The sequence below is a fragment of the Nyctibius grandis genome, chromosome Z (assembly GCF_013368605.1).
Source record: "Nyctibius grandis isolate bNycGra1 chromosome Z, bNycGra1.pri, whole genome shotgun sequence".
NCBI lineage: Eukaryota > Metazoa > Chordata > Aves > Nyctibiiformes > Nyctibiidae > Nyctibius > Nyctibius grandis.
In genome coordinates, this window is record NC_090695.1 from 28,806,115 (window position 1) to 28,822,821 (window position 16,707).

Consider the following 16,707-nt stretch of genomic DNA (forward strand, 5'->3'; position numbering starts at 1 on the left):
GAGGTGCAGAAATACGGATTTTGCACCAAGAACAGGACATTATAATTTCATTATTGACAAAACAGGTGGAACCACTTAGCAATCTGGTGTTTCAATGTGTAAATGACATGTAAAATATAAGGCTCCCTCATGTCATTAGCAATGGAAGGTACTACTGTTAACGCCTTTTTGACAAGGCTAGGTGTCATTAAAACTGTAAGAAAGAACCCTAGAGCCAGATTTCAAGTCTCTCTGTTACAAAATGCATACATGCTGCTAGTGCACAGCAAATAATCTTTTTAACTATAAGAAGAAAGATACAGCAAATAATTTTTTAAAAAAGAAGAAAGAAAAACAGATCTCTCAGTGATATTATTGTTTTCCCTCAATGTTGCCTACGAGAAGCAACTCTAGGTGGTGTTCTCATGACATTCAGAAACATCCCTCATGCACACCCAACATCCCTGGACACAGCACAGTGCTTTGGCATCAGACAGCTTGGCTGATTGTATTTGTAGAGTCTGACTTGAAATGGCACCTTAGTCAAATAACATAAAATATTCAGATCTCTGTATGTGTAAAATAAAGCCTTTAGAGACCTAACAGCCAAAAGAGATTATTGGAGACATCAGCCAGACAGTGGTACTCTGATTCAGTTGATGTTACTTATGCAGGTTACAATGTTAATAATTGTGTTGTCGTTTTATTTTTGAGTTTTCTGTGGCTGTTGGCACAAACTGCTCAAGAGAAATTTGAAATCTGAAATATGCAGAGGAGGGCAGGGGGAGAGGAGAGGAACTAGACAGAAAATTAGACTGAAAACCATTCATCCAGCGTACAAAGAAACCTTTACTAATTTGCTAACAAATTCCTGATTAGAGACCCTCATGGAAATCCTGTTGCTGTTTGAGACGCACAGTATGCCAGGGTTATGCGCACAGCAGCCAGGCCAGGGGTTAAATAACTGAATAGCAACACAGTTTGCTTAGCTATGAATCTATTTTCTTTTCACATCCTCAGGGCTGCTTAGTAAAACATGCTTCAGATTTTTAGCAGCCTATTCTCTGTGTTGGCAGGGGGGAATTATCATGGTTACCATCTGTCATCGTCTTTTTTTAATAGTATTTGGTTTGTTCTTGCATTTTGCCATGTTTTTTTCTGTAAATGGTGGGATGTTATTATGAGATCTTGTTTATAATTCTCCATTACTCTGTTTGGTATTAGGTCTTTCTGTAGTACTTTAGATGATGATTTATTCAACTGAAAATCACTTGGCTTCAGCTGAATACGAGCCAGCAGTGTACCCAGGTGGCCAAGAAGGCCAACAGCATCCTGGCTTGTATCAGAAATAGTGTGGCCAGCAGGACTAGAGAAGTGATTGTCCCCCTGGACTCGGCACTGGTGACGCCGCACCTCAAATACTGTGTTCAGTGTTGGGCCGCTCACTACAAGAAAGACATTGAGGTGCTGGAGAGAGTCCAAAGAAGGGCAATGAAGCTGGTGAAGGGTCTAGAGCACAAGTCCTGTGAGGAGTGACTGAAGAAACTGGGGTGGTTTAGCCTGGAGGTGGTTTAGGCTGAGGGCAGACCTTATCGCTCTCTACAACTACCTGAAAGGAGGTTGTAGCGAGGTGGGTGTCAGTCTCCTCCCAAGTAACAAGTAATAGGATGAGAGGAAATGGCCTCAAGTTGCACCAGGGGAGGTTTAGATTGGGTATCAGGAAAAATTTTTTCACTGAAAGGGTTGTCAAACACTGGAACAGGCTGCCCAGGGAAGTGGTGGAGTCACCATCCCTGGAGGTATTTAAAAGATGTGTATATGTGGTGTTTACGTACATGGTTTAGTGGTGGACTTGGCAGTGCTAGGTTAATGGTTGGACTGGATGATCTTAAAGGTCCCTTCCAACCAAAACAATTCTATGATTCTGATACCTTGTATAACACTCTCTTTAAATTAAAAGGCCTTGTCTGCGTATGGTTCAGTAAAAGCAGAACTAGTGCAAGGAAGTTCTCTACCACCATCAGCCCTACCGATCTTCTGGTCTGCTGCGTTGTGGGAAGAGCGAAGTTGCGAAGTCATGCCATGTAGCTGTCAGAAGCAGCCCTTAGACAGCTACATGGCAATCTAATCTTTTTAGATTTAACCTAGTTTGCTCAGAAAAAGAGAGAAGTGAATAGGTCACTAAAGCACGTATCCAATCCGCTTAACTTGAGATAAGATCTGTTAGAAGCATTGTGGTCTGCTCAGCAGAGCTTAACTATAGAGAAGCTGGGACAACTTTTATTTCTTGATTACTTTCATATTTTTAGGGAGACAAGTCCATTTGAGTGGGTACAGGCATCAAGCTGGCTGTATTTCTGCTCAGAGTTTCCCAAATCCCAAACAGAGCTCAGACTGTTCCTGCTTTCCTAAGGAAAAAAATAGTGCTGCTGTGCAATGAAGAGCAACTGGAAGTTAGTTGACTTTTATTTTTTGTTAACAGAGCTTTATTTGAGTATGAATAGAATAGCTCTATGCATCTATGCTTCCCTGTTGCAAAAAAAACCTTTAGTACTTAAAAATAGCAACATGCAGGGCTGTAGTTAAATACGACAGTTAAAGCAGAAAGAGCACAGATACTGCAGAAGTGGCTGCTCTAAAAATAGGAGTCTCAGGAGATGTCCTGCTCTTGATTGCTATTAAAACTGGTAATAATGAACACAGGATGTTTTACAGAAGGCAACGGACTCCTCATTGCCAGGGGGCTACGTGCAACAGTAGGCTTTAGCTGCCCTGGCCAGCCTCATTGGTGACCCCACCAATGTACCCTCTGCCTGTGGGTCCAGGCACCCAAGCCTTGCCTGAGCTGAGCTGTAGGTAAGTCAGTACGTAGCCCTGTGCCTTGCCGTCCTGACTTCACAGAATCACAGAATCACAGAAGGGTTAAGGGTTGGAAGGAACCTCTGGAGGTCATCTAGTCCAACCCCCTGCCAAAGCAGATTCCCCTAGAGCACATTGCACAGGGTCTTGCCCAGGCAGGTTTTGAATACCTCCAGAGAAGGAGACTCCACAACCCCCCTGGGCAGCCTGTTCCAGTGCTCTGTCACCCTCAAAGTAAAGAAGTTTTTCCTCATATTTAGATGGAACTTCCCATGTTTCATTTTGTGCCTGTTGCCCCTTGTCCTGTCACTGGGCACCACTGAGAAAAGTTTGGCCCCATCCTCTTGACACCTGCCCCTAAGGTATTTGTAAGAATTGATAAGATCCCCCCTCAGTCTTCTCTTGCCTGAGAAACCAAAAAGCTTACAGCTTTTCCTGACTGGACCATGGGCCCGTGCTGTAGATTGCCCTGTCTCCAGGCCTGGCTGGTGCAGGATCCCCTGGGTGGGTCTTGAACCTGACTCATCAGCTTGGGTGGAGGGGGGTTGTTGGCAGATTGTGTCACCAGCTCTGGTCCTGCTTAGGCACCATGGGGCTGTGCCCTGCTGGGGAGGGTATGGCGCTGAGGTTGGCCTCCGCTGCTGGTTCATAGCCCCTTGTGGGACAGACCTGCTCTTGCAGCTTACTGAGACTTAGTTTGCCCTGCAAGGATAGTAAAACTAGTTATATGGGGATGGTAGTGAAACCTCAAGAGATGTGTCTTTTATTCCTTTGATGTTCTTCAGTTTGCTTTTATTAAGGTACATGCTTGCCTTCTCCACCAGTAAAATAGTATGATAGTGTTTACACACACTTGGAAAACACTTTGAGATTCTCAGATAGGAGATACTGTGTTGGTCCTTCACTAGCTTACAAAACCATGAAGTCAGCAAATTAAATCCCTTTCTCAGGAAATTCTGTGCTTTTTAGGCAGTAGATCACACGACAAATGGCAAAATTCAGTACAAAAAAGTAGTCCCTATCTTGAGTCTTACGTGAACTCATACCCAGGATAGAAAATGGGGCCAAAATAGGCCACCTTGTTTCTTCTAAGAGCAGCCGTCTGAGTTTTCAATGCAGTTACTCCCACTTTTTCAGGAACATAGTCAGCTGTTTTGCTGCTGCTTTTAGCAGCAACTGTTTCCCAAAGTTAGAAGTTCAAATAAACGTGGTGCTGTGATGCTGGGGTATATGGCCTGCTGTTTGGGCAAACACTTCATGAAAGCAGGTAAGCACTTCCCTGCATTCAAGTGTATTTGCTGTAGTATAGTCTGCTGTACTTCAGTGAGCTTCTGTAAATATATCACATCTGCTTGTACAAAGCAGCTTGCAGCACTGAGATCTCCAGTTACCAGTTTTTGGAGGAAAACAAGCACAACCTCATCCTCTTGTCCCAGCCTTCCAAAAGCCAGAGGAGAAACCTCTCTTTTCATGAACAAAAGTGGATTTTTAAAAGACCCTCTGTCCTGTTAAAACACTTAATAAAAGTTCAACTTAAATCTACCAAAGTGGAAAAATTCAAAGAATTAGGCTGAAAATACAAGCCATATTCCCTAACTCATTCTAGTTTTGTTTCTCTTAGCTCCCTGTGGCTTTCTGGATTTAATTAAAAGACTTTCAAGGACATTCATAGTCACAAGGAGGGGTTTAAGTGACACATTGTGTCACTTTTGCCCCCATAGACTGGCTAGCACGATTTGTTTCAAAGGCTTTTGTAGCTGCTTTTCATAGAGTGTATCTTCATGGCACAGAGCCCAGTTCTGCAAAAAGCCATGCCATGTTGTGCCTGCAAACTACACACACACGTGTTAGCTGGCCAATGCCTGCAGAATCGGAGCAGCAGGCAAGGCAGTAACTCGTACCTGTCCTCTGTATGAGTGCTCCCACTGTCAGACAGCTATGAAGTGAAAGGCTGGCGCGGAGAAAGCCTGAACGTCCCTGCGCATGGGAGTGGCTAGCACACAGCAATTGTCACATAGGACTGAAGGACAGTTTACCTTGTTCCTTATTTCTGCTGTGAGGCTTCTGGTTTCTAAACCAGCAGCAGGCCCCTTTACCAGAGCGTTTATTTCATGACAGTGCAAGATGAGAGCTGTTTCTCATGACAAGTAAGGTTTCAATATGTATCAAAGCAATGTACATGACCCAGATTTAAACAGGTGTCTGACCAGACACCAAGGGCAAAACTTTTTTATTAAAGCAGACCTTTTTTTTGTTGATAGGCCTAACCAATCAGAGTATCTGAGTAGGAACTCATTAATGGATAACTGCAGCTTGTAGCTATTGTTTATTAAAGGGGGTTATGAAGGAAAATTAATACAGGCAACACTTACTGGGTTGGAAATGGTGTCTCAAAAGTTACAACTCCAGGAAAGCTGGTTTCCTCACAGGTATAGACCTCAGCATGTGGTAAAAAGGGTTTGCATGATCTTTAAGACAGCAACGTGGAATTGGAGAAGGTCTCATGATTACCATGTCCATGACCCTGATGTCACAAGATGCAAGTCATACAATCCCTTCCATAAACTTATTGAGCTCTAGCTGTAAACAAATTTGGATTTTGCTCTACCACTCTCACTGGAAAGCTTCTTCTGAGCCTCCCTACTCTAAAACTCTCAAGAAGCCTAATCTCTACACTGCATTTAGCACAGAGCCACTTTATACCTTTGTTTCTATGCCACTACTGACTTTTAAACAACTCCTTTCCATACTGGTGGACTATCTCTCCAATAACCTAGGTGAGATATTTTTCTTAACAGCAATCCTGTCTTCCCTCAGGCAGGCAGGCAAAATCCAAGGAGTACTCAAGTACTACAAAGGGCAATGATAAAAAGCACAATTATGCAGGCTTGGAAACAGGAAGCTTAATTATCTCAGTTATGATCTTGTTTTGAAATAACATATCAAGGAGCAAGTCATACATGTAGCCCAGAACTGGAGCTAAGTTATATATGCAGTTGTGCTGCTGCAACTGACAGGGTACCTGAGGCATATCAGTTAATGAATGAAGCTGAAAATATGCAGATCAACAAAGGATGCATGACTTGTATGTAAAGTCCCAGCACAGAGAAGATGTATATGTTGATGACCTTTGACTTGAGAAAATCCTTGGCCTTCTCTGCATGGGACTGTGAGCCCATCTGTCTAGTTAATTTTGCTAATCACTTCCTACAATTCTTCATAGCTTTCCCTGTTTGAGTCAAGAACTTTTCAGCTTCTGCCCATTAGCAGTTCTCCTGTCAGGCAAGATGCACAACTAAATCTCCATTTTTCAGACTGTAGCCAGTCACCTGGAAGCACCAGGAACCTTAAGGTAACCCACTGCACAGTTTGGCTTCTACCATAAAGGTGCCTTTGTCTGAAGTCTCATGGATTGGGCAAGGTCAGAGATGACTAACTGAGCAGAGTTGGTTCATGCCCTGAAATGGCTTCCAGAGTATGTCTTGTTAAGACTGTCTTGACTGATACAAGAAGTTTTTTCACACCCTTGGGCTTTTTCCACCTTCCTCTCTCCAATGTGGGGTACAATTGTACAACTCAGCATTGTGGAAAACATGGGAATACCTGACCCAAACAACTTCCTCCCACTGGAGGCAGCTGGGGCTCTGATCCTCTGTTCTCTTACAGCAATTTTCATACACAGTTTGAAAAAGTGAACAGCTTTGTAGAGGTGAAGTTTGAGGCTTGTTATAAAGAACCTGAACAATCCTTCATACGCTGTAACATAGGGGCAATTAAAACAACTGATCCAGTGGTCTCTTCTGAAGTTAAATTACTAAATCTCTGTCAACAGCAGAATGTATGGGAAGGTGGAAATAGTTCCCATTCACAGCATATACTAATCTTCATCCAGCTCTGTGAAATTTAGACTCTCATGTAAATTGAGCTTCTCAGCTGGGAACTCACCAGTTTCTCCATCTCTAAGTGTGCTGAATCAGATTCTGCTCCTGGCTTTGAGCATTTAACTAGTCCAGAAGCAGGCTCTGTCTCTGACATCTTCCCCAATATCTCAGCAAGCTCTACACTCTGGTTTACATTTCACTTCACAACTCATGGGGTATGTGCATGGCAAAAGACTTTGCATGGAGGTCTAAATATGCTGCTTTTAGATTTACAGCTGTCTTGCTGCCTCAATCTTCTCGCCAGACTGAGACAGCTCTGTGGACTAGAGTCACAATATTTTGGGGATGTACAGAAGCATCCCTCAGCAGTTCATGGCTTCTTATATGAACTAGGAACTTCTTTGAGCTCACAGTGCTTCATCTGACTTCACTGTTCTCACAAAAATCGTGGGTCCCTCTTGAAACAAAAATTGTTGACCTTCTCCTGTTCCCTTTTCCCACCAAAAGCTTCTCCTTTCTCAGTGACATTCTAGGGTTTATGTCTCTTCACCAGGCTCTTCACCTGTCTTCTTCTGCCAGGTTTTACTTTACTTGTCCATGATATAAGGTGGAAAGAGTTATTTCACCGTTCGTCAGCTTAGCATTTTGGTATAGCTGTTGCCAAACTGGAGCATTGTTAAGACTGACAATTGTCTATTTTAGATCTGGAAGAAATGTGTTCATCATCTTACCTGAAAAAAGGTGGATTTCATACACATATGCAGTCATCCAGTAGCACAGCAATCTTATTGCTAGCAACATTTCCATTGCAATTAGAACTCTAAATTTCTGACTAGATAGATTCCCCACCTCATGACAGAAAGCCCGTTCTTCACCAGCTGAGACTCCTGTAATCATCTTGCCCCACTGCTTGAAAAACATGCGTGCATAAGGAATGTACTTAAACCCACTCTTCAAATTTCTACTGCATATGGTTTGTTTTATTTCCTTATGTAATGCGGTTTCTAACACAGACTTTGCATGAAAGACATTTCAGTTCTCACTTGGAAAAGCCCATTAAGGATAGAGGGTTGTGAGTAAACAAACCTCAGCTGCAGAAAAAGGGCAGTAAACATAAAAACCAAAAGTAAATACATCTGCACTTGATTAACGTTTCTTTCAAGTCAGCTTTTAACAATGTTTGCACGGTGCACTTACCTCTGTCAGCTACATTTTACCATATGGCTGCATATTGAAGTTGAGTGACATATTACAGTGCACTGGCTATAAAATAGTATTTGAGAGCACACTTGACAACATGCTGAGGAAAAGCAGGATGTCTTGTCAAACCAGATGGCAGTCGTTGATCTGGGGCTGTACTTTCAGGCCACGCTTTCATCAGAGTATAATAAAAGTCAGATAATTATAAAGGATACGGAAGGTAATTTGAACAACAAATTTATAATCAAAGGTCAGTTTGGGTTAGAAGGGACTTCTGAAGGTCACTTAGTTGACCCCCATCCCCACAGAAAGAAAAGCCAACTTTGAAGTTAGATCTGTTCCAGTAACAGTGATTCTTTACAGTATAGGGATGGTTTGTAAAACCTTTCTCCTTTGCTATCTTGTGAAGTAGGAAGATACTGGTTTTGGCAGCAAGCAGCATGTTCCTGTCAGGTGAAGGAACAAATTCTGTAAGAAAAGATGACTGCACCATTTCTTAAGAAAGACAGAGGGTCTTGTTCATTGGCAATCCAAACCTCTAAAAGGCATTTCCAACTGAACCCTGTAAGCCATGGTCAGGATCAGCTGGCCGTTTTCTGGTATGCAGATGTAAGTCTTTTAAGACTTAGGTTTCAACTGGCCATTAGAACTCCCTCTTCTACTTAAGTCTTTTCCTAAAGATATTAACATTCTTGATGTTAACTGTTGCTTTCAGCCGTGTCTGCAGTAATGGAAACCAAGTAAATGGAGTGGGTTTAGGCAGTTGCCGGTATGAAAGTGTATGTGGTACAGAACAGAGCTAATCTCGCTCTCCTCTGTGCACAGAGCAAGCTGCAACTCACAGATACTAGAAATGTTGCTGTGGTAGAAAAGCCCAAGTGAACCTACTGCAAGCCCTTAAAATCTATGGTAAATAGCAGAGGTGAGGAATGAGCAGGAAGGCTAATCACCCAATTTTCCAGTTGCTCTTGGGCTAAAATGGCAAGTATCTCACTCATAGTAAGGCAGGTCAGAGGACTGCAAAAGTAGTGTTCCTTAGCCAGACAAGAAGGATTCAGTACTTAAAAACTATTTTTTTAATACTTGCTTGTGAAAAATGGTCATCGTTAAAATTCAGTGAACTATGTTTTTGATGACTATAAACCAGTGGGTAGGTTCTTTGGATATCTTTTCATACCAACATTCCACCAACTTAAACTGAATCTGTACCTTTACACAGTACACTACCATGCTATTGCTTGTGACATTCTCCTAGTTGGGACAAACATATGGAGATGAATAAAGGAGGTACATATCAGAAAAGATAATGGAAACTTCCTTTGCAAGGTATCCTCTGTGCCACTCTAAAATGCCAGTTGAGAGTGTAAGTTTTAAAGTCAATCCCTACAAACTAATCTTTATATTACATCTAAAAGTATCTAATATTTTATGGTCTAATATCAGCTCTTGACTCACAGTAAACTTCAAAGCTATCAAAAAAAAAATCCTTCAAACATTTTGCAGGCAGTTTACCTGTATCTGAAAACTCCTACTTCAGCTGTTTCGAGATATCAGCATGTAAAACAGTAGCTGAAGCAGAAAGAACTCATTGTATCACACACGTATCATGTGCTCAATGGTTTACAGTAAAACACAACTCATCCATGAATTCACATACAGACTGGTCAAGCTGCTGACAAGCTAACTTTCACATACTAAGATCTGACAATCATCCTGATTTATTTTTATTGCAGTTTGTAAGTATCCAGTGAGAGCTGGTAAAAATAGAAACTTGTAAACCAAGATACATTTCTGGGTATTCTTATGGGTATTACAGTAAATAGTGCTATTGCTCCTTTCATATGAAATGGAGCAGATAGAGCATGGGATTGTTGTGCAAAGCTGAGCTGCCTCTGCCTAGGGGTGCCAGGTGAAACCTTTCAGTGTACAGACCATTAAGAGGGAAAGCAGAGTAGTGTTTGCTATGCCTGTAAAAGCGGCAGGAATTGCTCCCCACATCTGTTCTTCCCTGCCCACACCAAGGCAACATCTATTCAGCAGCATAAGATAATGTCAGGATGACTTTCATTTCAGTAAGGAACAATGGTAATCAAAGGCTGTGATGTACTATTTAGTTAAATTCAGTTTTAATTACTTCCATTTTATTATTATTGGGACAAAAAATAGAAAAATGCAAAATTAAGTCCTTCCAGGAACACAGTGTTTTTCACTGTGGCTGACAGAAGGGGCTCAGAGTTCCCAGCAGAGTACAAACCTGGCACGAGGAGAAATTGCTTAACCTTATGCACTGACCCTTAAGTACTGCTGGATAGTGCAAGCCAGGGCAGTCCCCAAGCTGCTACTGCATCTGAAGCTAAGCAATGCTTCAAGAAGCTGCCTCTGGTTTTCTGACAGCTACCTGATTTGCCATGTCAGCAAGGACATAGCAAGCATAGTGTGGGTTTGTCTCAGCTGCATCCACTGGCTACAAATGAGTATTTGAAGGTACAATACATAGATATTAAAGTAGAGGTGATGACAGAGAGAGATTGGTTTTTCTCTTCCACAAGTAAAATAAACAGCAGCCCTGCTATTTAAAATCAGCTATCCTGGTGAAACTGAAGAAGGTGTGAATGCTTTCTTTCTGGTCTCATAGCAGCACTGAGGGTCCACTTCATGCTGGGGTAAATAGCTGCAACATGACACTGGAGAAGCAGCTCCCATCTAAACCCTGAGCAAGTGCTATTAAGAAAACCGTAACATTACTGATATGGTATTTTTTGTGAAACAGATAGCACTCTTCCAAAAGAAAGATAAGGACAAAAGTAGTTTCCATGTGAACACCTTTCTTCAATCTTGTTACGTCTATCTTAGGAGAAAAAGCAGCTCACCAGAGCCAGTGCTCTTTGAAAATAATATGACAAATCCTACCCAGTACCCTTGCTTTACTATCTGATGACTATCTAAGATACAAAGTTGTTTCCTGTTGGGCATTTTTTCCAACCTGGCACTGTAGAAGCTACGCCCAGCACACAGCGTATTCAGAGTTGAATGAGGGATTTTTAGGCATTCCAGTAATGGGAAGTAAACAGGTAAGTGCTTGGCATGGAACAGACTCATCTTTTCCTCTGAGAAACGTTAAAACTACTGTTTAAAAATAATCACTGGAGAAATCTGGCTGAGCTTCATTTTCACTTTTGCTTCCAAATTCCTCCTAAAGAAAATTCTGTTGCATAATCAGTTCGAATGTAAACTTCTTATTGTCATGTAGCATAGCATCAGTTTGTGTTTTTTTACCTGACTTATGGGGTTTTAAATATACTGTGCATTTAAATTCTCTTCTGTGACATAATGTTGATTTACTGTTGGTGGTGTTTGTTTTTTTTTTTTGTCTGTCCTTTGATGTAACTTCAACCTCTTATTGCTTTTGTGATATGAAATATCTTCCATATATTGCCATGCTGGTGGGTACTTGTGGTAATTTCCAGTTTAATGTGTTGGGAAGTTTGGAAATGAGATACAGGCATGTAATGATGTATCCACCTGAAAGATGACTGTTTAGACATAAGATAGCCTGTACAGCTTTTATTCAAATTTCTACAAGATGTTTGAATCCAAGCACCAATCCTGAGACTGGAACAGTTAATAAAGGCATTCTTAAGCAAAAAATCCTTGAGCAACAGTAAGTCCAAAAGTAAAGTGTATCAAAGGCACTCACATAACATCTTCATAATGGTAAACCACATTTCATGACAGCATAATTCTCAGTAACTTCAAGATATGGTATCTGAAGAGGCATAGCTTTCCATTGCTGCAGTGCCAATAAATCCCCATGAGTTCACTCTTCATCCCAAAGCTAAAGTGCTGTAACTTTCCTTTGAAGTCCCCAAAACCAGAAATAAAAAGTGCAAATTACGGCATGGAGATGAAGAGTTTTCACAGACCCACACTCCCGCTGTCTCTTGAAGCTGTGACAGTTGACAAGTATAAAGCCTCAGTCTGAGAGTTAAAGTCATCTCCTTAAAGAAAGAAAATGGAATAGTATTATTTTAAAAATCTGCAATAATTTAAGCAAATAAATAGCCTGATTTTAAGAACTGAGTGGTAAAGAGTGAAAGCCCTATCTTCATTGTATGCAAGCTTTTCTGAGCCATGCTGAAGTTACAATGGCTCCTTAAAGCTGCCACTAATTACAAACACATCGTGATAACAGTCTTTTCAGAGGGAAGAACTCTCTCTCTCCTATCTGTGGTCCAAATTCTTAATTTTCTATTACATCACTGACTACCAGCCATATAAATGAAATAACAAAACTGAAATCTGGTTAGATAGCATCCACGGGAATGCTTGTCAGTGAAATCTATGCATCTGAATAGAAGTTTGCAGAACTGGGACTTCAGTGATGAGGTCAAATGTCCTACATCTTCAATGCTGATACAGCTTGAGCTGTAAGTTCAAATGATAACATGAACTATCCTTGTTCCTGTAACCAGGGCCATGTGGGTCATTTCCAAGGCTCTGGTAAAGTATCTGTGGCTTTTATGCTTCAACTACCTACTCATCATGGAAAAAAGGTTCTTTCCAGTGTTTCTTAAAAATATATGATGCTGAGAAATACAAATATTTGTCATATGACTTACTGCATGTTGCACAAATATTTCGGTCATTAAAATGAAGAAGTAAAACAAGACCACAAAAAGCAGCTAACTCTCCTTAATTTCTTCTTTTCAGTAAGTGCTCAGAGGAGGCTAGGGCCTACAAAGTGAAAAAATTCTACAACAGTAATACAAAAAGCCACGGGAAGCCACGCTGTGCTCACACAATGTGCACTGGAATTATGTCAGGACATGCACCAACGCTGTCCTCCAGATTGCTGCTTGCCTTGAGCTTTTGTTCATTTGCACATGGCATAATTCCACTTAAGTTTCACACCATCACATGAAAAATAAGAAAGGGCCTTTGACTGCAGCAAGTGCTGATTTCTGAAAGGTGAAAGCGTTTTTCTGAAAGTGTCATTTTGAACATAGTATCTACCAATGGCAGTGGATTGGACAGCTACAAGTAAGATGCAAGCCCTACAATTTGAGGTGATATGGGAATCAGTGAATTCATGCCCTCTCCATTCAATCCCTAGTTTTCATTTCACCGACAGAAGTTATTTTTTAGTGTATTATTTGATGTATTTTTTTTAGCAGTGAGAAACATGGGTGGCTTCTCAAGTAAATCCTGTCCTTGGAAAAGCCCAAAGCTGCCTATATATCCAGAAACTGCTATGTATTGTTTCTTCAGGCCGCTTGGTCAGCTGCATCACAGTTTTCCTCCAATTTTGCTGCTTGGGGGAGAATCATTCGTGTTCCTGGAGCACATTTAGCATCCTTGGGGCTGGCCTCAATAGGCTGTGTTAGGATCTGGTTGGACACCAAGGAATCACAGCTGTACCCAATACCACTGTACCTGACACTGGCCACAGCCTTTCTCCTGACAAGACATTAAACTATCAGACTTTTATTTATAGGTAACAAAACTGATTTATAAAAGTAGGTATTTTCTTATCATATTGCTCTATAGTTGTCTATGGTGGTTTCTTTTTTTTTTGGTTCAGTTTTAGTACAGGACAGTTATATGCATCCTGATACTTTTTCAGGCATTACTTTCCCTCTGCCATGTAAAAATTCCTGGATGTCTAGGAAAGTCACATACTTGTAAGATGAGAAGTGGTTCAGTGAATGATCTAATATTCCAGATAAATGAGGTATCATTTCATTTGTTGTTAAAACTTGTGGCCTAAGTCAACAGCATAACAGACTATTACCACAAAAATCTTGATGCCTTCCAAAACAACCAGCTTTCTGTGTGTATCCTACTCAGCTGAGGCTACTAGGACTGCAGTTAGTATACAGAGGTGAATACTGAGCTATATATGGAAGCTATCTATTCCTCAGTGAAAGGGAACAAACATTTATAAATTTTTACATCACCTATAAGAAAGTATTAACGTTAGATTCTGCATTTTTAGAAAATTGAAGCAAAGTTGAATTAAAATTCAAAACTAGCTTCTATTTTGATGTAACATATTAAGTTGCCATCTACAGATTTATAAAGATTTTCGCTGTAAGAAAGAAAAAGCAGTAAGCATAAATAGAGAAAACCCTATTACTTACTGTTCTCATCTTTCAGGCTAGGGTTCAGTTTTCTTTTCCTGTCTGTTAAAGTAAATATATACAAGTTTAGCTTAAACACTTCTAGATTTGAAAGAAACAATACAATTCAACAGAATTTTAGATTAAACTGAGCTTTAAGCACATTTAAGTTTATTATTAACTCATACCTAATACATAAACTTCTCTACGCTTCTTTTCTTTTACAAATTTTGTACCAAATTTTGAAGTCCTTAATAGCAAGACTTTCATTTCATGACAATAAATACATTTGTCTGAGTTTACTGAAGTCTATTCATATGCAAGAAAAGACTAGAGTAATAGCCTGTTTGCTTTATTACTTTCCCACAATAGTTTGCACTTGCAAACAAGAAACACTATTCATAATAGTCAGTACAGCATACCATTTTAGTTATACAGCCTTAATGGAGATTGAAAATAAAAGCTCTATGTCATATGCTATAGCTACAATGTCATTGTAGCCATGAAGAAAAACATCATTCAAACTATGTTTTTACAGCCCTCCTTACCCAAGCCAAAGCTTCTTTGTGTTCTTTACAGAATAGTAGCTGGTTAGGTAAAAAAATATATCTTCCCATACACCTTGTCTCCCATAAGTAACAAGGTGAGGAAAATAAAACCCAACTCAAATGATCCAAGATCTCATTTTAGAACAGAGTACATCTAAAAATAAAATGTGACCAAAGTCATAAAAGCATGTCTAGAGTTACTAAAATTACCAAAAAGGTCATTCACAGGAAAAATAAATAAGTGAAAAGGTCCACTATCACCTGAAGTAAAGTGTACCTTTTTTGGGTTGCCCATTCTTGAATGATTTTCTCTTTTGAAAGATTATTAGTGCAGAGGGAAGGACAGCTACCATCACACACGTGGGGATGATAAATAAGATCATGGATTTTCGTCCGCTGTATTGTGTACTCATTAAAGCTGTCAAAAACATGAAAATAAAATAAATTTATACCTTACAAAACAGGCATTATTTTATTAATTTATCAGTTCTGATTCACCAAAGTCTTGCTCTGACTGAACAAAAGATTCTTAAAATTTATCAACATAGTGTTTTACACTCATTTTATGAATACTTTATTCTGCAATATTATTATAAGAAGCTTTACAAAAAATGAGTCAAATCTCTCATTTGCATGGCATTTGAGTGAGCACTACTGCAATTTATCTGTATCCCATTAATTAGGAGTCTAGATCAGGGAAGACATCCATGCAGATCAAATAATTTCCACTGTACTGGCAGCCAAATAATGGAAGCTACCCTAAAATTAAAATATACAGAAAAATGACAGACAGGCTTGTTGGAGTGCAAGCTAGCTGAGGCTTCAAAGGCGTAAATAATACTGACTTGTTTCTTTTCCAGAGCATCACTCTTACACTGTTTTCTAGAACCAAATTCCGGAGATGGATCGTAGGACACGATGTATGTACGAACACTCTCTGTCTTGTACAAGTTCAAGGTGGTACGAACCTAAAGTGGAAATATAAGCTGAAGTTTCTCCATTCAGTTCTTTATTCCAGAACACACAGCTGTAGTTCCCACTTATATTTGGTTTGAACATTAGGATGCTGGTGACATTGTAGAGACCATCTGCAGTCAGTGTATAGGTGGTATTTGCAGATCCACTGAGACTGAAATTCTTCTCATTTTGCCAGAAAACCTCTGCCAGAGGATAGCCTTCTGACTGGCAAATAAAAACAAACTTGTCTTCACCTGGTATTCTCATTACTTGAGTGTTTATTCTCTTGTAGGATGCTGCATAAGAAGTAGAGTGAAATTACTTAATGTAAAAATAGTAATTTTTCCACTTCACTTTCCCTCCTTCCCTTTAATGCCATATTTTGTCCATGGCTGTATCTGAGGTACATTTATTTGAAATGATGAAGGATGTTTTGTAGAACAATTCAATATTCATTATTCAATGCTTCTCACACCTACAGTAACAGAACTTACTCCACTACTTTAAACAAGGCAGCAGTTGACACTGAATTTATAATTTATCAATACAAGTGAAGTCTCATGGGACTCTATTTTCACTTTTTTAATATACCACATCAAGAAAAAGGCTGTTTTTAATGTTTCTTTTACTATAGCTTATAAACAAGTGTGATATTTACATCATATTAGAACAAAATGAACTTAGAATTGCTGTAAGGACAGTTCAGAGGAACCAATGTGGGTCTTAAATATGGCTGTATCCATTTTTGCATTTGACAAAGCTTGTTATTTAAATGCCTGGGTGGGAAGTGAATGCTGCCTTGTATCACACAGACATACTGCAGTTAGTGAGAAACAACAGAAGCCTTTCAAAGGACTGGTCTATCATGCTATCCAGTAACATGCGCCTTTATTGCTAATGTTCATTTGGCTTTGATGAACACAGAAAATCACATGTCCTTGCTCTGGCAGCTGCAGTCACTCAGGGAATTCCCAGCCACTTGGGTAATTGCAGCAGGTAAGTAAATTAAAGTACCTCTGAGAAACTTTTGGGAATGGCGAGAGGTGGCCCAACAGGGCAGGGGGTCAAAGGAGAGGCAGGGGGTGGGGGCACTGGAGAAGGGGGCGTGGGAAGAAGGAGGAGAGATGAAGGATGGAGGGGGAGCAGTCCTCTCCCTCTCTGGCA

General features: G+C 40.2%; 1 protein-coding gene across 2 annotated transcripts in view; it reads right to left on the minus strand.

Annotated features, from left to right (window-relative positions):
- Window positions 1-11,554: 11,554 nt before the first annotated feature.
- The window catches only part of CD274 (CD274 molecule), a 30,515-nt gene continuing 25,362 nt past the window's right edge, over window positions 11,555-16,707 (minus strand). For both annotated transcript variants that reach the window (XM_068422678.1, XM_068422679.1), the window contains 4 exons: window positions 15,555-15,839; window positions 14,864-15,004; window positions 14,060-14,101; window positions 11,555-11,917 (listed from right to left, as the gene is read on the minus strand). In XM_068422678.1, the coding sequence (XP_068278779.1) occupies window positions 11,835-11,917; window positions 14,060-14,101; window positions 14,864-15,004; window positions 15,555-15,839 (551 nt within the window). In that variant the 3' untranslated portion in view covers window positions 11,555-11,834. The remainder of the gene's footprint in view (window positions 11,918-14,059; window positions 14,102-14,863; window positions 15,005-15,554; window positions 15,840-16,707) is intronic.